The 26,070-nt window shown below is 34.0% G+C and overlaps 1 protein-coding gene across 2 annotated transcripts; it reads left to right on the top strand.

Annotated features, from left to right (window-relative positions):
* Positions 1-1,689: 1,689 nt before the first annotated feature.
* Positions 1,690-26,003, top strand: RNF223 (ring finger protein 223). 2 transcript variants are annotated; one of them, XM_053690466.1, is made up of 2 exons: positions 1,690-2,015; positions 21,690-26,003. In XM_053690466.1, the coding sequence occupies exon 2, from the start codon at positions 21,698-21,700 to the stop codon at positions 22,328-22,330; it is 633 nt and encodes a 210-aa protein (XP_053546441.1). In that variant the 5' UTR covers positions 1,690-2,015; positions 21,690-21,697; the 3' UTR covers positions 22,331-26,003. The 2 variants fall into 2 exon arrangements, with proteins under 2 accessions (XP_053546441.1, XP_053546442.1); XM_053690467.1 differs by lacking the exon at positions 1,690-2,015 and adding an exon at positions 4,230-4,322.
* The last annotated feature ends 67 nt before the right edge of the window (positions 26,004-26,070 follow it).

The raw sequence follows: 26,070 nt of genomic DNA, 5'->3' as shown, positions 1-26,070 counted from the left end.
TGTGTAGGTCATGTGACACATAAAAAGCAATGCAACTTTGCTAAAAAGATGGCACTTTTACATACATTATGTATGTGTGTGTATATATATATATATATATATATATATATATATACACACACACACACACAGTGACATATGCATCAACACACATATTATAACAATGTCCGTTAAAGGTACATTAAGCCCAACATTTTTCTTTCGCGATTCAGACAGAGCATGCAATTTAAGACAACTTTACAATTTATTTCTATTATCTAATTTGCTTTGTTTTCTTGGTATCCTTTGTTGAAAAATAGATGTGTGTATTTGGATGCTTTGTTAACATCCAAATGCGGAATTAGGTGGCCGCTTGTGCCGTTCAGCTCTTTTTAGAGCTGCATTTATTATTGTGGCACAGATCATAGTGTGTTGCAATTTTACAAGAATAAATGCTGCTCCGAAAAATAGCCGAAAAAGCAGAAGCGGACGCCTTTTTTCACATTCAGATGCTAAGTAAGCATGGGAATAACCACATCTATTGAAAAATATACCTAGGTACGCTCTGGAGCAGTAATGCATTACTGGGAGCTAGCTGCTGTGTTCATCTAACTCTCAGTAGTGAGTAGCTGCTCCTTCAACAAAAGATACCAAAAGAATGAAGCAAATTTGATAATAGAAATAAACTGGAAAGTTGTTTAAAATTGTATGTTATACCTAAATCATGAAAGAAACATTGGTTTCATGTCCCTTTAAAGGATACTGAGCACTATTTTTTCTTTCACGATTCAGATAGAGCCTACAATTTTAAGTAACTTTCTAATTTACTCCTATTATAATTTTTTCTTGGTTCTCTTGGTATCTTTATTTGAAAAAGCAGGAATGTAAAGCTTACAATCTTTGGTTTAGCACCTGGGTACAGCTTGCTGATTGGTGGCTAAATGTACTCACCAATCCGCAAGCACTATCCAGGGTCTTAACCAAAAATGGGCCAGCTCTTAAAGGGACACTAAACCCAAAAAATGTATTTCATGATTCAGAAAGAGAATACAAATTTAAACAACAATCCAATTTACTTCTATTATTTATTTTGCTTCGTTTTTTTAGATATCCTTATTTGAAGAAAAAGCAATGCACATGGGTGAGCCAATCACATGAAGCTTCTAAGTGAAACAACCAATCAGCAGCTACTGAGCCTATCTAGATATGCTTTTCAGCAAATAATATCAAGAGAATAAAACAAATTAGATAATAGAAGTATATTAGAAAGTTGTTTAAAATTGCATGCTCTTTCTATATCATGAAAGAAAACAAATGGGTTCCATGTCCCTTTAAGCTTACATTCTTGCTTTTTCAAATAAAGATACCAAGAGAATGAAGAAAATTGATAATTGGAGTAAATTATTAAGTTACTCAAAATTGTAGGCTCTATCTAAAACATGAAAGAACAAATTTGGGTTCAGTATCCCTTCCAAGTGATATAACAATAACATTTCAGTACATCATGTTCACATATCAGGCTATTGGGTGTAATTCTGTCATGTGCCACCTAAACACAGTGCTAGCTGCACCTCTAAGAACAACAGTATTCAGGATAGGGATGTAACCAGGCTCTAGGAAGTAACTGCCCTATAGCTTTTTACTATGAATGCTATTAAGAGCAAACTGGGATGATCTTTAGGCAGATTCAAATATACAGTTTAAAGCAGCAGCTCCCATTTAACAGGAATGGATTGGTTCATACAAACTGAAACCAATCCCCTCTGATAAGTATGACAGCTACACCCTCTGTGACTCACCTCTACTGACATTAGCTATAAGAGCACCTGTCAGAGGTTCAGCAAATGATTTGAAAAGTGTCTGTGATCAGCAAGTTGCAGAACAGCTTTGCTATGAGATAAAAGAATCATTACTAACTTAGCATACAGGATTTTCAGCTTGGCTCTGGGGAATTGCTAGTGGCATTCAGTCAGCTATACTCCTGCAGAGGAGAAGGGAATAATATAAAACTGTTCATAGCCTTGGGAAAGCTGAAGGTAAGTTATTCTAAGTGATTTTATGTCAAAATAAAATCTTGCATTAGTTGTTTTTTGTTTGGTTTTATTTTACATCAGATTTACACAACTGATCATCATAGTCACTTCAGGAGTTTGTTTTTGCCACTAAAAAGATTAAACTTGTGATTTTATGTTGTGTTCAGAGTTGGCAAAAGTAAAACAATAATAAGATTAAACAGATGTGGGAACATATTTAAATGCTTGATATTTCTTCAGTGTGTTATAAAAAAAGAACTGGATTTATACAGAAAATATAGTATTTTATAAAAGGAATGAGAAGTTGGAACAATACTTTATCAGTCATTGGCATAGAACGTTGCTTTGATTCAGTAGAACGATTACCCCATGAAATCAGATTCTAGTATTCTATTCTATGAATATTATTTGGCTTTTTAATTGCTGGGTATTTTATATGGTGCTCTGTTTGTAATACTGTGTGTGTGTATATATATATATATATATATATATATATATATATATATATATATATATATATATATATATATATATATATATTGTATTTATTTATTTTTTTATTATTTTTTCATTTTTGGACAATCACCCCCCCCCCCCCAATTCAGAAAATATATAGGGGCTGCTATTTCATTAAATGATGCAGCATCTGATATTATAATAATTAATGCAGTTAATGTGATGCGTTAGCATTGGGTTCTAATGTCACAAGTTAACATTTTAAGTTTTATCTTTTTTTTTTTTTACTTATTGCATTTAAATATTTAATTTTGGGTATCCCAATGTATATACAATTATTCCCATGATAGAAAAAAGCAAACCAAGCAAAAAAAAAAACCAAATGATAGAGAAAGACTGTTGCAGACCATTATGTTGTCCATTCGCCCAGGTTGGAGTGTGACATAGAGATAAAACGCTTAGAATGAATGGAGAAGATCATTAATGAGTTACTGATCACAGGATGGATTTTATATAATGTGTATTTTTAATATAAAGGGCAGGTCCCATATTGTTACTTTTTTTTTTAAAAAGCAGATTACTGTTATCACTACACCTATGTTACTGTTCCCTTGAATATATGCAAATAAGGAACATAATTTATAACTTTTTTTTTCTCATAATTTATGCAGTGTGATATATTTAGGGGTCTTGTTGAAACGTAAAAACGTTGCAATCAATATGATCAATCTCAAAATGTAATGTGCTATGGTTAACTCCATGATCACAAAGCGTTAACAGCTTTGCCATATTTTATTTTAAATGCTAACCAAAAGTGACAGCATTTCCATCTGGTCATTTATAGCAACGAGATATTTTTTTGGGTTACAAAATTGTGACTGCAACATATCATATAATCGGGTCTCAAACCCCAAATTCAGTGATTTACCTGACTTGCAGAGAGTCTAATCCCCTATTGGGGTTTTTTTACCTGTCTGGCTCCAGTTTAATTTTTTTAGAAAGTCCCATTATATAGAAGATTATAATAACAATGGGGTAAAAAAATCCCTTTTGTCTAAATGTTGTTGTTTTTTTAATTTAAATTAAAGAATTCCAAGACTGAGTATCAAATTAACATTTGAAAAGAACTAGTAAGTTTCCTACATGTTCCAATTCTTAAACAAAAAAATGATGTTAGTTTAGTTTGATTTATCCAAGGCAAAAAAAAACTCTGGAGTTTCGGTGAAACCTCACGTTTGCAGTAATAATAATTGTAGTAGTTTGCTTCTTTAGTCTCCATGTGTTTGCATTGGAATGTGGGAGGTTATAGGTAGAATCATCTGTATTTAGTGACAGCTAGAATTCCCTGGGTGAAGTTTCTTGGAATAAAGATTGACAAGTCATGTGTATTATGTTCCATGTGATGGTTTACACTATAAGGCATATTCATAACTCCCATTCCTAAATGGATTAAAATGACAAAGCTTGAGCTAAAGACCAGTTCTGTATCCGGATCTGTGATGTGTGCTAATGACTCAGTGCCAACTAAAATTCCTATCTTCATATAGCATAGCAAGAATATCTGTATATACACAATGGGTAAAATAGATTCCTGCATTATGTACAAGAACAACAAAAACAAGCTTGAGAACTACAAACATAATAACACATTATACACACCTTTAGGATTTGAGCCACACTTGTATTTCAAGGCACAACATAATTTTATGATTCAGACAGGGTGTGCAGTTTTAAGAGACATTTTTAGTTTACATCTGATATCAATATTACTTTCTTTTAGTATTATTTGTTGAAAAGCATACCTAGATAGGCTCAGGGGCAGCAATACAGTACTGGGAGCTAGCTTGGGTATTGGTAAGTACATGCATACAACCTTTTGTTATTGGGGCAACAGATGTGATCATCTAGCAGTACTTTGTTGCTTTAGAGTTGACTTGAACTATGTGTTTAACCAATTTACTGTTTGGTTATATATTTAAACAATAGTACAACTATAAAATTCTCTAACATTGAGCATTTCCATTTTTGCAATTTTATGCCCCTTTAATGCTATTTCATTAGCTCCTTTACAATTGCCCCTGTTTAGCCTCAGCAGAGGAGATAAGGACAGCATACAGTGTCCATTACTTTATAGTGACTAAACTTTACACTAATATAATTAAAAATATATATATACTTGCATTTTATATTTAGGTTGATTATTTTATTTCAAATGCATCAAGACTATTTGAGCTCATTTATCCAAATTGGTGTCACTTAATCCTTTTAGGTTTATAGCCCATAGAAAATTATTGTTTTGATAGACTAATTATTTATGTAACAAAAACATAATAGATTTTTCATTGCTGACCTGGAGTGCAAGAGCCTAATTTGATAGGATTTGACAACATCAAAAAGCAAACAGTTCTGCAATCCAGACCATATCAGTTAAAGGGCCAACTTTTTACAATTAAAGGGACAGTACACTGTAAAATTATTTTTCCATTGATGTATTTTAAATGACTTGTTATACCAACTGCAGAGTATAAAATTTTTGAGAAATTCAATTTTCATGCTTATTTGTGTATATGAAGTAGCTGATTTTGTGCTTTGAAACCACAACCTATTACATTGGGTTGAACTTAAAGGTGATATCAGATCTCATTATGTTCTAAGTTTGTGTAAACAGACTTGCTTCCTTATCTTTTATTTGGCTGGAACACCAAAGCTCAATACATAGAGAGAACAATGGAAAATTATCATTTTATTACTTAACTATCCTGCATCCCACTGAGAGTGTAATCTCTTCTGCTGGCTGTGTATACTTAGGCTATTCAATAGCCTATACTCCAGTATTAATTTGTTCAGTATAGGTGGCGATACCACAGGCTAAATCAGCAATTTCAAATGCTGAAATAGGAGTAAAGGAGCTACTTGTAACCAATTTAATACATTCTAGCAGGTTAAAAGGATCATTGGGAGTAATTTAAAGGGGAGAAAATTTTTGGGTGAACTGTCCCTTTAACTTTATTGGTTCTGGCTTTTGAAGACAGATTAAAGGGAATTCCGATGTGGCATGACTGAATATACAGCGATAAGGACGTTTTTTTTTTTATTTGGTAAAGGGACAATAAAGTCAAAATTAAAGTTTCAGGATTCAGACAGAGCATGCAATGAAATTAATTTATGTCTATTATCAAAATTGCTTTGTTCTTTTGGTATACTTTGTTGAAGATTAAACCTAGGTAGGCTGATAGGTGTTTAGGGGCGTGCATGTGTCGATAGCAGTCTATGGCAGCAGTGTTTTGTAACCAGCTTACCTAGGTTTACACTTTAATAAAGGATATCAAGAGAACTAAGCAAAATTGATAAACAGTAGTAAATTAGAAAGAGGTTTAAAATGTCATCCTATCCTGTCAATTTAAAGGGGCATTCTAGCTAAAACTGGAATCCACATGGATGCATTTCAGTTTTGAGTAGCAGCATTTTTATAATATACATGTATTAGCAAAAATGCTTCTAATAAAAGCTATAGCTGTTTCAAAAGTGTATTTAAGTATGCAACGTGCACCAGCATTTTAAACACAGCACTTGCTCAGACTTGTACCATCTGGTAATGACTCAATTTGTTAATTGCCTACATAATACAAGCCCCACTGGCACTCTGAGCAGCTGTAGTATTTAAAATGTTGGTGAACTGAGAATATCTAGCTATGCTTTTTGTGCATAGAAAAACACAAAATCAGTGATAACATAATCGGAAGCATTTTGCCAATACAAGTACATTGTAAATATGTTTCTATTCAAATATGTACTTCATCTATGTGCATTTAAATTTTGACTTTGTCCCTTTAAAGGATTCATTTGCACATTTCCATAATTTTACTATCAAAGCCAGTTCAAGATATTGTGCTCTCCCTCCCCCCCCCCCCCAGTAGTAACATTACTGATTAGCATATCAACCTACTAGCCTGGCACTGACCTTACTAAGCCTGCATGAAATCAATGCTTATGAACAACAAGTTGGAAAATAGTTAGGGCGCTTGTCCCACCTTGAATGTTGCCCCTGACTGGTTCTGTGTCTTTGTGCATGATGAGGTTATGCTGCTGGGAACCTGCAACTTCCCCCAAGGAGACAGAGGAAAGGAGTGGTATGGGTCTGACAGTGACTGACTCAGTCACTGAAGTGCTGCCCTTTGTCAAGTGCTGCCTGGGTCTGTTGACCCACTTGGTGGTCCCATGGATGAGCCGACCCTGAGTAAAATACATTATCAATAAGAGACCTTTAATATTTCCTTAGTGTTGCATTTAAAAAGTTGCTGGGTAAAAAGTGTCTGGTTTTAAATATAGATCTTCCTATCATTGGCTAAAACAAGTTTTTGTTTTGATGATGCTGGAAGTGAGTCTCTGTCCAACAGAGATATAATTTAAATGTTGTCATATTTTTATGATGTTTGATTGTTTTCACATGAATGACATGAATGAAACATTTTTCCAACCTTTTCATGTGACAGACCATATTATTATATTTATTTATTTTTAATCTCAGGATCGTGTGCACCAAAAAATATAGAATATGCAGGAGCTGTTGCTAACTGGCCACAGCAAATTAGATAAGATAAACAATCAAGGGACTTTTCAAATGGTGGACAGTCAAAGTCAAAACTACACTTTTATGATTCAGAAGGAGCAGCAGTTTTAAGACAATTTCCAATTTACTCCCATTATCACATTTTTGCACTGTCCTTTTATATGCACACTTTCTGATGAACCAGCTGCTACTGAGCATGTGCACAAGTTCAGTGTATACGTATACTAGCCTGTGATTGGCTGATGACAGTCATGTGATACAGGGAACTGGCAAATAAGAGGGGGGGGTAGTTAGTAAAAAAAAAAAACTACTGCTTATTTTAAATTCAGATCAAGTATTTTTACATTGTCTTTATTATGCATCTATTATTTATGCCATTCTACTGGGTTTAAAAACACACACACTGTTAAACATTACATATTTAATTTGAATGAAGATATTTTTGCAATAACTACTTCATTGTTAATAGATACTATGCAACTATATAATAAGTACTTATAAGTTATAGCCTTAGCACAAACTCTGTAAATCAGTGCTATGTTTCTACAATGCACAAACGATAACCAGGACGGCCCTGCCCTAAATCTGTGAAATAAGGTGCATATTTTAGTTATGTTTGTTCTGGATCTGCAGAAAGGAGACACTGATAAATAAATATTTTAATGCCAGTAGTTCCAGAAGAGAGATATGAGACTTAAAGGGACAGCAAACACCTTGTGGTTTCATTAAAAATGCTTAGTTACATGTAGTAAAACAACTTTGCAGTATACTTTTTTTATTCTGCCCCCTTTACATGCAATTTAGCTCTAAAAAAAGGGTGGATTTTCTAATTCTCAGCACTTGAAATGCACACCACACACTTATCAAGGCTAACTCTGCTACATAGTTTCCCCTAAGTGGATTTACTAGATAAGAAATGCAAAACAATGCAATGGTATACTAACATAATGACTGTGGTTATCCTTGTTGCCTGGAGACTCAAGCCTTGATTGGCTCTTACAAACAAGGCAAGTAGTGGGTGGAGTTTGGCTGTGAAAAACAAAAGCAGCAAACAAGCTCTTAATTTTGTTTTAAAATGTTTAGATTTGCCTGGTATGTTATTTATTAGCAAGGCAACCAAAATCAAATGTCTTATAATTACAAAGTTTAATGTCCCTTTAATGCAGAACTTCAGCCAGAAAATATCTCCTTATGGTGAAAGCAACAAATGACTTGTGTTTTCTAGTCCATGTGGAGTGCTGCCAATATATAATTTCATAGGCGCATGTCTATATTAAGAATGGAAAGCGCATTTATTTTAGGCACTGTGTAATTACTACATTGCAACATTTATGTAATATCAGAAGAACATTTACTGGGATCTCAGATAAAGACTGATATCTATTTTCCTTGGCACATTATTTATGCTATTCATAGAGATATTTGCCTGTTAAAGTCAGGAACTAGTTTCTGCATGTGGTAAAAAGTAGATCTAGACAGTATTTGATATGAACTCCAAGATTAAAAGGACCAGTAGTAAATACAGTAGGTTTGATAAAAAGACAATGCAATAGCACTCTGAAGTTTGTCAGAAATAAATATTCTACTTATTTGAAGTTCAGTTATGTCTGTTTCCACTGCCCCTGTATCATGTGACAGCTATTAGCCAATCGCAAATGCACGTACGTATAAACTATGAATTCTTGCACATGCTCAGTAGAAGCTGGTGACTCAAAAAGTGTAAATATAAAAAGACTGTGCACATTTTGTTAATGGAAGTAAATTGTAAAGTTGCTTAAAATTGTGTGCTCTATCTGAATCATGAAAGTTTTAATTTTGACTTGAGTGTCCCTTTAAATGTATGAGTTAAACATTGGGATAGAATTTGATAAACACTCAAGCACAAGAATAAAATACAGGTAGCAAATTATCAGCTAGTAAAGGGGCATGAAACCATATCTAAATAGGCTCCGTAGCTGCTGATTGGTGGCTGCACATAGATGCCTCATGTAATTGGCTCACCCATGTGCATTGCTATTTCTTTAACAAAGGATATCTGAATAATGAAGCAAATTGGAATGTTTTTTCAAATTGTATCTGAATCATGTCCCTGTAAGACATATGCTAGGAACCTTTAAAAGGACACAAACCCAAAATGATTCTTCTATGATTCAGATAGAACATGCCAGCTTCTTATTTACTTCTATTATCAATTTTCTTCGTTCTCTAGGTATCTTTTGTTAAAAAGCAGGGATGTAAGCTCAGGCGCATGCACGTGTCTGGAGCAATATATGGCAGCAGTTTTGCAAGAATGGTATCAATATGCAAAAGTGCTAAATGGTAGCACTATTTCCTGCCATTTAGTGTTCCAGATTCCTACCTAGGTATCTCTTCAACAAAGAATATCATGGGAACGAAGCAAATTTCATAATAGAAGCAAATAGGAAACCTTTTAAAAAACAGTTGCTTTGTCTGAATCACAAAAGAAAAATGTTTGGGTTTTATATCCCTTTATTTTCAAAATAAGCATAAAATATAAGCAACAATTGTCTTACAGCACCAAAAAATAGTTAGAGACACTCAAAATGTCACAGAAAGTACAATAAATGTCACTGAGTTAGAGCAGAGGATAAAAAATATAATGTACTATTAAACTAACGTTGTGTAATATCACCTAGGTTTATTAGCAGATACTTCTTAGTATAAAGTCATTTCAGACACACACACTCATATAAATAAGGGATGTTAAATTAATTTCTAAAGTATATAAAAGGTGTCCCAAAACACACAGATTAAAGGGACACTGATCCCAATTTTTTTCTTTCATGATTCAAATAGAACATGACATTTTAAGCAACTTTGTAATTTACTCCTATTATTAAATTTTCTTTATTATCTTGGTATCTTTATTTGAAATGCAAGAATGTAAGTTTAGATGCCGGCCCATTTTTGGTGAACAACCTGGGTTGTCCTTGCTGATTGGTGGATAAATTCATCCACTAATAAAAAAAGTGCTGTCCAGAGTCTGAACCAAGAAAAAAGCTTAGATGCCTTCTTTTTCAAATAAAGATAGCAAGAGAACAAAGAAAAATTAATAATAGGAGTAAATTAGAAAGTTGCTTAAAATTGCATGCTCTATCTGAATCACGGAAGAAAAAAAATTGGGTTCAGTGTCCCTTTAAAGGGACAACATTCAGATAGAGCATGCAATTTTAAACAACTTTCCAAATTACATTGATTCTCTAATTTACTTTGTTCTCGTGGTATCATTTGTTTAAAAGCATACCTAGGTAGACCCAGGTGCAGCAATGCACTACTGGTGAGCTAGATGCATATATGCCTCTTGTCATTGGCTTGCCCGATGTGTTCAGCTAGCTCCCAGAAGTTCATTGCTGATTCTTCAGAAAAGGATACCAAGAGAATGAAGCGACTTTCATGATACAAGTAAACTGAAAAGTTGCTTAAAATGGTCTGCTTTATCTAAATCATGATAGAAAAATGTAGGGTCTCATGTTATTTCAAGAACCTCTGACTCAACAAAGATGCCGTTGTTGCATTTTTCAACCAGTAGAGGTTGCTATTTAGACACGTTTTGATGACAGAATCTACTGGGAATAAAGATTATGTTTATGCTTACTCTGCATCCATGGACCTCCCCTTACAGGCCAGATTTTCAGGATTACCTAGATTATGAGCAGGTAAAATAACTATGTTTACTAAATCAGCTGATTATTTAACTTGTGCTCCAGTTCAGATATCCTCAATCTGGCCTGTTAGGGAGGTCTGAGGGCAGGTTTGAAAACTAGTGGTCTACATCAAAGATTTAAAAAAATAAAATAAAGAAAGGCATAAAACACATTTTAGTATAACTGATATGACTTATGGAAATATAACTCTACTGATATAGGTGTACATTCATAAAAGCTGTAAATAAATTTGATCATGTTGTCAAATTCTGTGTTACATCTCCCATATTATATTGCAGATTTAAGCATTATTAACATCCATGCATCATGCAGATTCTAGCCCCATTGCATTCAACCCATTGGCTGTTTACAGAGGGCTGCAACAAAGAATAGAATATTATGTGTTCCTGGTGAGCAAAGCTAGCTGTTAGTAATGCAAATGCATCTGGCATGATGAAAATAGGATTGCTATTGGTCATTAATGTTCTAGATGTGATTCATAGACAAGCTTAAGGAGTGGCATCACATTGTAGAATAGACTGCACAGTTTAAAGGGATACGAAACCCAACATTTTTTAGATCAAATTGTGGAACTCATTACCTAAGGAGGTACTAAATGCCAATACCTTAGATTTAAAAATGGTTTAGATACATTTCTGGCTAGAAACATAATTCAGGGATACGATTGCTGGTGTTAAATGGGATTAATTTAAGATCAGATGGAGCTTTTTTGTAAATATATTAAGATTTGTATAGGTTAAACACAGTGGACTTCTGTCTTTTTTTCAACATCATTTCATATGAAGATAGGAGTATAAAATTTAAAACAACTTTCCAATTTATTTCTATTATCAAATTTGCTTCATTCTCTTGATATCCATTGTTGAAGGAGCAGCAATGCATTACTGGTAACTAGCTGACCACATCAAATCAGCCAATGACAAGAGACATATGTGCAGCTACCAATTAGCAACTATCTCCCAGTAGTGCATTGCTGCTCCTAAACCTACCTAGCTATGATTTTCAACAAAAGATACAAAGAACATTAGATATTAGTTAATTTGATAATTATGAAGGAAAGGTTTGTTTTTTTTTATGTCCCTTTTATCTGACAATTAAAAAAAAAAAAAACACAAAAAAAAACAACATATTACAGCCACTTAGTAGATAGGTTCATGATCAGACATCACAACTTTCTTCTACTGCCTACAGCCATATGCACAAATCTGTATTTTGTCATAAACAATCAGTTATGGGGGAACAGTAGAAAGATTTAATAAAATAACTATGTTACAACACATACTTGGCTACAAGTGTAAAGCATTATTTTACAATGTATAAAAACTATAAAGTATATACCTTAGATAAACTGTTCACTGGCAAACTCAGCACATTGCATTTGGAATTAACCTGGCTCAGCACATTATCAGTAAATCTGATGATTTGATCAAAGCAGACAGCCCAGCAAGTGAAATAAAATGCAGACAATGAATTAGCTCTGTGTATAACTTATAACTGAAACTATTTGTAGATAATAGTTAAATGTGTCATTTATTTTTAGGTAATAAAAGATTGCTGGATTAGAGTCTCAGGCAGTGAAGCAGACATATGTTCAAACACTATTTATAGCACCTGCTTTTAGACAGTATATGTAATATAAAAGCTAGACATACTCTCTGTCCCTCACTAGAAAAGAAAAAAATGTGTGTGCAACGCTATATGAACCAAGAGACAGGGTCATTAGCAGTAGATAACAGTAACAAGCAAACCTTTTATACTTCCCAACAGACATATGAATGTACTTTTGACACACATTCTGATAGAGTATAATGCAGCCTTGTGTGTGAATGAAGTCAATATCTGCACCCAAGTTAAGTGTATCCCCAGATGCTGCTTATGAGGTTGTGTTGAGAGATGCTGAATAAAAAATTAACATGTACATGTTAGTTCAACAAACACAATAAAAGACTAAGAAAACAGCTGCTAATTCATATGCCCTCGCCAAGGGTTGAAAACTATCTCTCTTAAAAAGATGTCTACTCAGATATCCACAGCATTGGTGGGCAAGTACACAATTTTTTTTTCTTAGTCCATTTAAAAAAGGGGGGTGTGTTTTAAGGAAAATGCTAGGTCAAATTATAAATACATAACTATTTATATTTATTTATGTGGACTGAGTGTGTGTTATGGATCATTTTGGACAGTGGGAATACTTATAAGTAATACATTTTCCCTCATAAATTAAATACAATTCATTTTGAAAAGGAACAATTAGAAGAGATATATTTTTGGCATTTGTTTGTAGTCAGGGAATGGGTAATAAAAGGGATTATCTATTTTTTTAAACAATACAAATTCTGGTGTAGACTGTCCCTTTAAGGGACACTCAAGTCATATTTTAAACTTTATTGATTCAGATAGAGCAAACAATTGTAAACAACTTTCCAAATTACTTCCATTAACAAAATGTGCCCAGTCTTTTTATATTTACACTTTTTGAGTCACTAGTTCCTACTGAGCATGTGCAAGACTTATTATTCACAGAACATACGTATATGGATTTGTGATTGGCTGATGTCACATAGTACAGGGAGAGTGGAAATAGACATATGTTTGAAATTTATCAGAAAAAAAATCTACTACTCATTTGAAATTCAAACTAAGTGCTATTGCATTGTATTTTTATCCTGCATTTGTTGAGTATGCAAATCTACTGTAGTTACTGGTCCTTTAAAATGTGTGGATACATTCAATGGTATAACATATTACTTTATATACAATGCCCTTGAAAATACATTGATGAAAGTAATTTAAAAAACATGTACTTGGACTTCTCAATCTGTGCATCAATACTATAGAACACCAGTTCACATTTAAATGAACTAACAAGTGTGTGGGAACATCTGTTCATGCGCTTTCATCTGTCCATGTGCTTTTGATTCTGCTGAACTGTCAATCAATTTAATTGACAAAGAGAGTATCAGTGTCTTGCTACAGCTGAGCATTATACCTCTCAAGTCTTGCAGTAAATCAAAATAGCGGTCACCAGTGGTTTTTGTTCATACAAAGCAAGAATTAAAGGGACAGTAAAGTCAAAATTAAAATTTCATGGTTCAGAAAGAAAAAGCAACTTTAAACAACTTTTCAAATTTACCTCTATTAACAAATTTGCTTTGTTCTTTTTGTATCCTTTGTTAAGAGTAAAGATAGGTAGGCTGTTGATAGCTCAGGAGCGTAGACGTATCTTTAGCAGTCTATGGCAGCAGTGTTTGTAACTATTTATAACATTACTATAAATAATGTTGCAACCACTGCTGCCAAATGGCTAAAGTCACATGCACGCTCCCGGACTCACCTTTAAGAAAGGATATCCAGAGAACTAATCAAAATTGATAATTGCAGTAAACTGGAAAGTTGTTTAAAGCTTCATGATCTATCTAATACATTTAAAGGGACAGTCTATTCCAAAGTTTTTATTGTTTAAATAAATAATGCCTTTCATACCCATTTCCTAGCTTTGCACAACCAACATTGTTTGTTATATTAATATACTTTATAACCTTTAAAACTCTAAATCTCTATCTGTTTCTAAGCACCAGCAGGCGGCCTTTATCTTAGTCTATTTTATAAGCTTTACACAGTAAGAAAGTGCTAGAATGTGTGTCATATAGATAACACTGTACTCACTCCTGTGGAGTTACGCATGTGTCAGCACCGATTGGCTAAAATGCAAGTCTGTAAATAGCACTGTGTTAAGGGGGCAGCCTGCAGAGGCTTAGATACAAGGTAATCACAGAGGTGAAAAGTATATTAATATAACAGTGTTGGTTATGCAAAACTGGGGAATAGGTAATAAAGGGATTATATATATTTTTAAACAATGCATTGGATTATTTAAGGGACAGTGCAAAAACAAAAATACCTTGCTATGTATATGAGTGAGTACATTTTGTTTAACTGCTATAATTTCACAGATAAGATGCAAACTCTTAAAGGACCAGTAAATACAGAAGATTTGCATAATCAACAAATGCATGATAAAAAGACAATGCAATTGCGTCTGAACTTCAAGTTATACTTCTTGAATAGGACTATAGTTTAAAAGGGACAGTCTACTTAATTTTTTTTATTGTTAAATAAAAGATAGATAATCCCTTTTATTACCCATTCCCCAGTTTTGCATAACAAACACGGTTTTAATATACTTTTTACCTCTGTGATTACCTTGTATCTAAGCCTCTTCTGACAGCCCCCTTATTTCAGTTCTTTTGACAGACTTGAATTTTAGCCAATCAGTGATCACTCATGAATAACTCCACGGGAGTGAACACTTATCTATAAATGGCACACATGAACTAGCGCTGTCTGGCTGTGAAAAACTGTCAAAATGCACTGAGATAAGAGACAGCCTTCAAGGGCTTAGAAATTAGCATATAAGCCTAGCTAGGTTTATATGCTAATTTCTAAGACCTTGAAGGCTAATTTCTAAGCCCTTGAGTTTATTCTTTGTTGAAAGCTAAGCCTAGCTTTCAACAAAGAATACCAAGAGAACAAAGCAAATTTGATGATAAAAGTAAATTAGAATGTTGCTTACAATTGCAAGCCCTATTATGAAAGTTTAATTTGGACTAGACTGCCCCTTTAAAGAAGAAAAATGTGGAAATAATAATTAAATTACAAAAAAGTAATGTCACCCTGGAATGTCTCTTTAACATGTGACTAGATTTAAGGGGAAATCGTGCTATATGGAATGAGGAAAATGATTTTGAAGAGATCTGTTCCTGGGTATTTTTTTGAATTACACAAGATCTGTTTTCATTTTTCCATTTCACAATATTTACTTCCTTTTCCTTCACCAGTACAAAGAGCAGTGTTAGTTTTCCACATTTTCATCATGAAACGGTTAAAAATAAAATGCCAGTTAATATTTTATAAACTTCATACGGAAATAAAATGCAGGGAAAATACCTGAACAGCAAATATCACCAGCTGGTATTAGTAATCATGACAGTGCAATCGTGTGTCTATTTCTGTCAGTGTTTATTTGTGGATGTTTAAATCCAGCTTAGGCTGACCATATTGCCGCTTTAAGAAGGAACACATATGAAAAATACATATGTGAGGGTTCTTACACAAAACCATTTCTTTAAACAGCCCTGACATATGTATTTTTCATATGTGTCCCTTTTTAAAGCGGCAATATGGTCAGCCTAGTCCAGCTCTACATCATACTGCAAATCTTCCAGTTATCCAGACAAACCTCCCCACATAATTCCCAGGCTGCTTGTAAAGCTGGTGAAACGCAACACTCAACAGTTGCACATTTATCCTGGCAGGGCCTATTTTAAGGAAAAATTAGCACTTTAACAGGACATCCTTCTCGAACAATTGAAACCGCAGCATTATATTGTGCTTAAAGGGACACTCAAGTCAAAATAAACTTATGATTCAGAAAGATCATGCAGTTTTAAGACCCTTTCCAATTGACGTCTATTATCAAATTTTACACAGTTTTTTTTATATTCAAACTTTCTTGGGAACAAGATCCTACTGATCATGTGCACAATCTCACAAGGTATACATATACTAGACTGTGATTGGCTGATGTCAAACACATGATACATGGGGCCGGAAAATGGGAGAAAAAATTAATTTGAATTTCAAATAAGCAGATTTTTTTTTTCTTGACAGTAGTATGACCCAAGTATTTTAAGAGACTTTTCAATTTACTTCTACGCTCAAATTTACTTTGTATGCTTGGTATCGCTTGTTAAAAAGCATACCTAGGTAGGCTCAGTAGCAGCAATGCACTTCTGGAAACTAGTTGGTGGTTGTGCACATATGGATCTTGTCACTGGTCCACCATAAGTAAGCAGCTAGCTCCCAGTAGTGCATTACTGCTCTGGTGCTGAATTTAACTATGCTTTAACATTAAAGGGACACTCTACCATAGAATTGTTATTGTTTTAAAAGATAGATAATCCCTTTATTCCCCATTCCCCAGTTTTGCATAACAAACACGGTTATATTAATATACTTTTTACCTCTGTGATTACCTTGTATCTAGGAACCTTCTTCCAGCCCCCTGATCACATGACTGTGACTGTTTATTATCTATTGTCTTAAATTTAGCATTGTTTTGTGCTAAATCTTAAATAACCCCCTGTGCCTGAACACAGTTATCTATATGGCCCATGTGTACTTTCTGTCTCTTTGTGTTTAAAAGAGATTTAAAAAGCATGTGATAAGAGGCAGCCCTCAAAGGCTTAGAAATTAGCATATGAGCCTACCTAGGTTTAGTTTAAACTAAGAATACCAAGAGAAAAAAGCTAATTTGATGATAAAAGTAAATTGGAAAGTTGATTAAAATTAAAAGTCCTATCTGAATAATCAAAGTTTATTTTATACTAGACTGTCCCTTTAATACAAATCTCTCCTTAAATCCAAGGTGATTTTGGTTGAAAACAGGATGTTTTCAGTACATTGTTAGATATGTTTTTGACTGTTTTACATAGCAACATAAATAAACTGGCATTAAATTAAAACTGGGCATCTTTGTTTAGTACGATTAAAGTTAAACATTAAGGGTTAGATTTATCATATGTCGGGCGGACATAATATGCTGTAGCGGATCATGTCCGCAGCACATCGATAAACGCAGACAGCATACGCTGTCGGCATTTATCATTGCACAAACATTTCTAGTGAAATGCTTGTGCAATGCTGCCCCCTGCACATTTGTGGCTAATCGGCCGCTAGCAGGGGGTGTCAATCAAAGCGATAATTTCCAATCGGGCTGATTGCCGCCGTAGAGGTGGTGGACGAGTTGAGGAGCAGTGGTCATATGATTGCTGCTTCTTAACTTACATTTCCGGCGAGCCAAAAAGTACGGGGGTAAATAGCAGCATCCGCGGATTGGTAAATCTACCCCCATATGTGTTTATAAATCAATTAAATATATCTCATGAAGCAAACCATAGAGGCAGCTCTTTTAACCAACCAAGGATTAGTTAAAGGGACAGTTCACCCACAAATGTTCTCCCCTTAAATTATTCCCAATGATCCTTTGTACCTGCTAGAGTGTATTACATTGATTACAAGTAGCTCCTTTACTCCTATTTCAGCATTTGAAATAGCTGATTTAGCCTATGGTATAGCCACCTATACTGAAAGTTTGTATACTGGAGTCTCAGCTATTGAATAGCCTAAGTAAACACAGCCAGCAGAAGAAGTTACACTCTCAGTGGGATGCAGGATAGTTAAGTAATACAATGACAATTTTCCATTGTTCTCTCTATTTATTGAGCTTTGGTGTTCCAGACAAATACTGTATAAGATAAGGAAGCATGTGTGTGTACACAAAGTGATAATATAATGAGATGTGATATTACCTGAAGCTCAACCCATTGTAATAGGCTGTGGTTTCAAAGCACAAAACCAGCTACTTCATATACACAAACCTGAAAATGCAATTTCTCAAATATTTTATACTCTGCAGTTGGTATAAGTCCTTTAAAATACATTAATAGAAAAACAATTTTACAGTGTACTGCCCCTTTAAAGGGACAGTATACACTCATTTTCATATAATTGCGTGTAATAGACACTACTATAAAGAATAAGATGCACCGATACTGATATAAAAATCCAGTATAAAACTGTTTAAAAACTTACTTAGAACCTCTTAGTTTAGCTCTGTTGAAAAGGTAGCTGGAAAGCCCACTGCAAGTGGTAAATAAGACACTCCCCCCTCCCCCTTCCTTTGCATATGAAAAGACCCTTTACACAAACAGCAGCAAGCTGGAGAAGGTAACTGACGGTATTCTCATAAAACTTTGGGGCTTGGTTAGGAGTCTGAAAATCAGAGCAATGTTATTTAAAAATAAGCAAAACTTTACATTTTTTAAAAAAAAAACAACTTTATGGGCTATATAAATAGATCATCTACAAAACATTTATGCAAAGAAAAAATGAGTGTATAATGTCCCTTTTAAGGTAAATCTACTTATAACCATAAAAATAATTAATAATACATTTTACTGCATTTTAAAAGATGGTATTTGTTGGAAAAAATAGTGTTAGTGTGTCCATACTCATTAAAGGGATATAAAACCCAATTTTATTCTTTCATGGTTCAGAAAGCGCATGCAATTTTAAGCAAATTTCTAATTTACTCCTATTATCAAATTTTCTTTGTTCTCTTGGTATCTTTACTTTAAAACTTGCTTAAAATTACATGCTCTATCTGAATCATGAAAGAAAAAATGTGGGTTTTATATCCCTTTAATAGCAGTGTGGTTGATATGCTATCAATCAGGAAGATGAATAGAGTATGTTTATCTTATCAAATCTGCCATGGCTAATTTAATACAGATATAAATTAACTTCTGCACTGATTAAGCAATCAGTCTGTAAAGTGTAGCACGTTTAGGTTTCTGAAGTTGAGTTTACACTTCCTCTTGTAGTAATTTTCAATAAAAAAATTGTAGGAAAATGCAGCAAAAGAGATAATGACGGCACATTGCAAAACATTTTACAAGGCAAAATTAAAATATTTTATGGGGAAATTCAATTTGGGCTTTAGGTTCCTTTAAACAACAACATGAAAAAAAAATCTCAAGTATATAAAGGTCAACGTCAATTACATAAGAAAATATTCAGGTTGTGTTGCATTTGTGGCATTTTTTTGCTAAAGCAATTAGTTTTACAGTTATTTGAGCCAAGAGCACATCCGCTTATTTACATGTAGCTGATGCAAAATCTAAATGTCTGCACTAAAGGCATAATTATATTCCAATTTTACAACTATAATATGATCTTGGCTTCAGTATAAAACATAAATCCTTTACTAAGTACAGTATCTTGTTTTGTTGGGCTAAAAAGGGATATTGAAAAGGGCTCCTTTAGTAAAAACAAATGTGTTAAATCAAGGTTAACCTAAAAAGAAACATTGTGTAAAAAAAAAAACTCCACCAACAACAACCAGCAAACAACTTATTTTCTGTAAAATGAGCACTTAGAAATTCTCAGTACAGCTCCTGCCCTCAGGGTAAAAAAGAGAGAAGACATGTTGGCAACTTAAATTGCATGCTGCCTCTTTTGAGCATGGGCAAATTTGACTCTCCCGTTTACCTAGTATTCACTCAACAATAGGAATGTGCATTAGGCAGTTTAGTTAGTTGCCTAATGCAGAAGAAGGCGGCTGCTCGCGGCATTCGGCTCTTTTTGGAGCCGGATTTCTGTGCAAATCCAGATCGAAGTGTGTTGCATACGGCTCTGAAAAGAGCTGAAGGCAGAAGAAGGTGGCCTTTTGAGGCAACTAATGAAACTGCCAAATTCACATCCCTACTTAATACTAAACCAGCTCATGTTACTCTAGAAGTGGAATGACATCAAGCTACATAAGCCTTCCTTTAGAGACCCCAGCCTCCTTGTAGGGCTGTGACCAGAAGTAATGGACACTATACAAATAAAGTTTAAAAAAAAGAAAAGGTTTAAAGTGATGGTAAACTCTCCCCTTTATAAAATCAGATCTGGAATGTAAGCGCTATTTTAGATGGGGTTTTATTCATCATGTGCAATGAAGATGCGCTATAACTTGGTTATTAATATAGATATGAAATTCAAATACCCCACGTTACACCACCCACTTCAAAAGTCAATTTTCCTGTCGGCTAAATGATTGAATTACTCTCCAATCAATGCTCTAGCTACAACAAAAGTGCCATATGGGGAGAGCGCTGATTGGACAACAATTCAATCTGTTAGCTCACAGAAAAGTTTACTTTTGAAGTGGGCGGAGGAGCATGCAGTATTTGAATTTCATATCTATATTAATAACTAAGTTATACTGCATCTTCATTACAGCAAATGAATTAAACTCCATCTAAAATAGCGCTTACATTCCAGATCTGATTTTATAAAGGGGAGAGTTTACCATCACTTTAATCCATTTAAAGTTATGAATAATATATTTTGCAATGATTTCTATTTGTTTATTACAACAATGAAACAGATGGTTTTATATCCCTTAAAAGCAAATCATTTGTATTTTTGAAAAGTGTAATTAATTAGCAAGAAGATACACCGGTTTGGTTTTAATTAAAAGATTTATTTATTTATTTTTCATACAGAAGATTGCCAATATATGGTTAAAAAAATGTGAATGAAGCTTAAAGGAAAACTCATTTTGTTTTATTTGCAACTGTATATATGTGCAAGTAAAGGGTCATTAAACACCTCTTGCGTTTGTGTAAAAAAATTGTGCTTGTGCCACGCTCCCTAGACACAGGTTTTCAAAATGCAGAAAATTGGCAAAACCAACTATTTGATTTGCAGTATTTTAAAAGCTTAGCTTATTGGCCTCTCTATAGAGCAGACATTCTTAATCTTGGCCCTCCAGGGGTTTTGGTACGACATTTCCCATGATGCTCAACGAGCATATCAGCTTGCTGAGCATCATGGGAAATGTAGTTCCAAAACCTCTGGAGGGCCAAGTTTGAGAATGTCTGCTACAGAGTATGAAACACTAACATTTGTATACAAAAGTAACAGGTGTCCCTTTAAGATCTGATTTTAAAACAAAAAATAGGTGCAGCATAAATGTTTTAAAAGCATTCATAATAAAACTATTGAAAGCCCTAGTGAAGATGTTTGTTATCTCCCTTGACTGTGACCAATTCCTTAGTAGTATGTAGCTGGGTCATACAATTTGCAGTGTTTTAAACATATCTAGGTTAAATTTTTTGAGCTCCTGTCTATCTAGGGACGAGGATTTTACGGGGGTGCCACTGAACGCCAATAGAACTGTGTGGGGGTTTGCTTATCAGACAGTGAGATTCTATGCCATGGGCCAGTGTTACACAAACATGTACTATCCATTTTAAAATCACAGATTTATATATTTTTTATAGTTTAATGCCTGTAACTCATACATCAGTGTCTTTGAATATGTACTTAAGATCTATTTTCCTCTCCCTCCAACAGGTTCAACCATGACTACTCAAACAGAAGTCTGGCATACAGAGGTAGATATGGAGGAGAACCAAGACACCAGGCCAGAGTGCCCCATCTGCTTCAACAGCTATGACAACATCTTCAAAACACCAAAAGTATTGGAATGTTCACATACCTTTTGTCTGGAATGTGTGGCAAGGCTGGTGGCAGCACTTCCTCCCGAAAAGCAAACAGAAAATGTAATTTGCCCATTTTGTCGGCACCCCACTGCCATCCCAGAGGAAGGGGCACCAGCTCTAAAAACCAGTCAAGAGCTACTGTCCAATCTGCCACCCCACCTCCAGGATGGACAGTCTGTCTGGATTGAAGGAAACAAACTATGTTACAAACAAAATGCAGAGTCAGACTCCAGCCAGACTGATTTGTGCATCTGCGTAGACATTGGTTTGAGCAAAAAGGAGCCTCCTGCTCCACCCAGGCAACGTTCTGGTCTATGGGGCTTCTGCTGTAGGTGCAATGACTGGAAGAGACTTGTTCTCATTGCATTCATGGTGGTGGTATTGTTCTGCATTCTGCTTTGGCCAGTTCAGTGTATTCTGAAGACAGGGAATCTCAGGTGCACTGCTGAATCTGCACCTACGAAACTACCTGTCACACTACATGCCCCTTAGAGGACTCAATCAATACAGTATTTTTACCAAGTGAGCCAGGTTGGGCCTCTAAAGTGGTTGTAAGGAAGCATCAAGGGTTTAAATGCTGCTTTAATATGCACTTGCATCCACGACCTAAGGTTATTGAGTTACCTTAAAGTAAGAGGACCAATTGTTCTAAAATGGATAATAAACAAAACCGTAACAAATGGAATAACAGTGACAATGTTTTACAGCCAGTCGACTTGCACAGAAACTAAAATAATGTATGATCTCTATGGTAAATGACCACCAATAACCGCCAAATACCCCATTTTATGACAGTAAAATATTTTTATGGATTAACATGGTATTTTAATTTGCCTGGAAGAGGCAATGTAGAAATAAAAGTGTCTACACTCAGATCAAATGAGCTTAACACAGATATGGCAAGAATTGTGGTTTTTAACTGTTATTAAATTTCTATATTTCTAATAGAGTTACTTGTGCCTAAAGTAAAGATAACAGCAATTTTTTTCTGTGTTATATAGATGGTTTCCAACACTCTTTTCTCATTCACTTCTAAATGTAATAGTTTTCTAGTGTTACAACAGATTATATTTTATTTTGCAAAAAAAAGGAAAGCACAATGTAAAGTTTTTTTTTTTTAAAAACATTTTAGGTTTTCATTGTAAATGACTGCAATATACACCTGCCTTTATGGTTATACAGCTTTACCTAAGTGTTCATTAACTCAGGTCTCACAGAGCACAAAAATGTTCCCATTGTCAATGCCGGATTGAGCCAGTTACATCTATGAAGATGCCCAACATGGGGATTTTTTTTTTAATTCGTTTTTAAAGAAAGGCATCAAATCGCAGTATTCTCTGCACAAAATTCCTTTTTATATAAACACTGCGCACATATTTGTTTTATGAGAATCGGCGTCTAGAGCAAGCATGTAACATGTATGCAATGTTGCATGTAGTATGTACTTAAAGGGATATTTAAATTGAAAACCGTTCTATCATGCATGTTAAACAAAGTGAAACTATATTTGTGCATGAAAAAAAACTGAGAAAATGCAGGTTTGTGCACAACAAATACTTAAAGGGACACTGAACCCAATTTTTTTCTTTTGTGATTCAGATAGAGCATGCATTTTTAAGCAACTTTTTAATTTACTCCTATTATCAAATTTTCTTCATTCTCTTGGTATGTTAATTTGAAAAGCAAGAATGTAAGTTTAGATGCCGGCCCATTTTTTGTGAACAACCTTGGTTGTCCTTGCTGATTGGACAGCACCAATAAACAAGTACTGTCCATGGTTCTGAACCAAAAATTTGCTGGCTCCTAAGCTTAGATGCCTTCTTTTTCAAATAAAGACAGCAAGAGAACAAATAAAACTTGATAATAGGAGTAAATTACAAAGTTGCTCAAAATTGCATGCTCTATCTGAATCATGAAATAATTTTTTTTGGGTCCAGTGTCCCTTTAAAGGGACAGTAAACACAAAAAATATTATTGTTTAAAAAGACACATAATCCCTTTATTACCCATTCCCCAGTTTTGCATAACCAACATGGTTATATTAATATACTTTTTACCTCTAGGATTACATTGCCCCTTATCTCAGTGCTTTTTTTTTTAGCTTTTTACAATCTTGCATTTTAGCCAGTTAGTGATGGTTCTTGTGAACACATTATCATTTTCCGAGGGAGTGAGCATAATCTTATCTATATGGCACACATGAACAAGCATTGTCTGGCTGTAGTGCAAAATTGTAAAAACCTTTTAATATAACAATGCTGATTATGTAAAGTTGGGGAATGGGTATTAAAGGTGTTATCTATTTTTTTTTAAACAATTAAAAATAAAACCAAGTAGACTGTCCCTTTTAAAGCTTACATGGATGATAATTGGATGATTAAGACAACAACTCTCTGTTGAAAGACATGGACAGAACCATAAAAATACAGTGCACAGGAACGTCCAATATTTTTTTTAAAAAAATACGACACAGCAGCCTCTTTCACAGCGGTTCAAAAAAATATCCATTTAATTGTATGCAATGCTTAGAAGCTAGGAATATTAAATATACTAATAAATATTAGAAGTTCTCTTCACTTATTAAAAGAAAAAGATAAAATTGACCATACTTTGTATTCTTTCACCAATTAAAATTTCTCTGCTACTAAAATCTTATTTACGCACTTCCAATCTCTGTTTCATGCAACCTATTTACCAAACAGATACCTACCCGGGCAGACATATAACAGAGTGCTTTTTTTTTGGTCCAATATAATAAAAATCAATACTCATGAAAAACAATTGTTCCTGTGTTTCAAAACATAAATCTGGAGTAAAATGATGGAACAGATCTGTGTAATAAATATTTAATTGCACCTAATTCAACATTTATAATAACTTTAAAAAACTAAATACAAAACAAGTTTCAGTAAAGCTCACATAAGTTGTACACAGTACAAGATTTACTATTTTTTATTTAGGGTTCTCTAATGGATGTTTTCCTATAAAATTTGGATCTCAACCAAAACTTCTATAGAGATATAAGATTAGGTACAATTATGTATCACTGGGACTATTTTTTTCCCCAAAAAAACAAAACAAAAATCTTTTAATACATTAAAGGGATACTAAATCCAAATTGTTTATTTCATGATTCAGATAGAACTTACAATTTTAAGCAACTTTCTTATTTACTTCTATTATCAAATTTACTTCGTTCTCTTGCTATCTTTATTTAAAAAGCAGAAATCTACAGCTTAGGAGCCGGACCATTTTTGGTTCAGAACCGTGGTTACACTTGCTTATTGGTTGGCTGAATGTAAGTCCCCATAAGCAAGCACTATCCAGGCCGCTGTCCTTGATTTGAACACAATACAGATCTGAATTTATTAAAGGGACACTGAACTCAAATTTTTTCTTTCGTGATTCAGATAGAGCATGAAATTTTAAGCAACTTTCTATTTTACTCCTATTATCAAATGTTCTTCATTCTCTTGGTATCTTTATTTTAAATGCAAGAATGTAAGTTTAGATGCCGGCCCATTTTTGATGAACAACCTGGGTTGTTCTTGCCGATTGGTGGATAAATTCATCCACCAATAGAAAAGAGCTGTCGAGAGTGCTGAACCCCAAAAAAAGCTTAGATGCATTCTTATTCAAATAAAGATAGCAAGAGAACAAAGAAAAATTGATAATAGGAGTAAATTAGAAAGTTGCTTAAAATTGCATACTCTATCTGAATCACAAAATTAAAAATGTGGGTTCAGTGTCCCTTTAAGTAAATTTGCAATACTGGAAAATCCTTTTTGAAAGAAGTTTATGGTGGTATACACAATCTTATAAAATGCTTTTCTGCAGAACCAAATATATTCAGTGACATTTTAATACATTTACACAAATGCACTACAAAAGGGCATGCAAAAGATTACTTACAGTAATATAAAGCATAACATGTCTGAATAACTTGAAGGGATAATGCTGCACTTGTTCAAGCCAATATTAGAGCAAAAAGTGACAATTGTAACTGGTCAATGTTCTTGTTTAGCGTAAGATGTCTATTTATGTCTAGATGTTGTTGTGTACAGATAATGTATGGTTTGTCAGTCTTTATTTTTGTAAAAAAATGTTTGTTGCCAAGAATATAGTTTGATAAATAAAATACTTTGTAATTTTTAATACAAAAAAATGTTATTTATTTGCTAATTTCAAATCTAGTTTAATACTAAGGGGTAGATTTAACGTTGGTTGACCCA

This window comes from Bombina bombina, chromosome 8, assembly GCF_027579735.1.
Source record: "Bombina bombina isolate aBomBom1 chromosome 8, aBomBom1.pri, whole genome shotgun sequence".
Lineage (NCBI taxonomy): Eukaryota > Metazoa > Chordata > Amphibia > Anura > Bombinatoridae > Bombina > Bombina bombina.
Note: the sequence above shows the minus strand (reverse complement) of the source record. Positions and strands in the feature narration are given on the sequence as shown.

Bases quoted from the DNA above. Each gene is read 5' to 3' on its own strand.
- RNF223 (XM_053690466.1), top strand. From the start codon at position 21,698: ATGACTACTCAAACAGAAGTCTGGCATACAGAGGTAGATATGGAGGAG.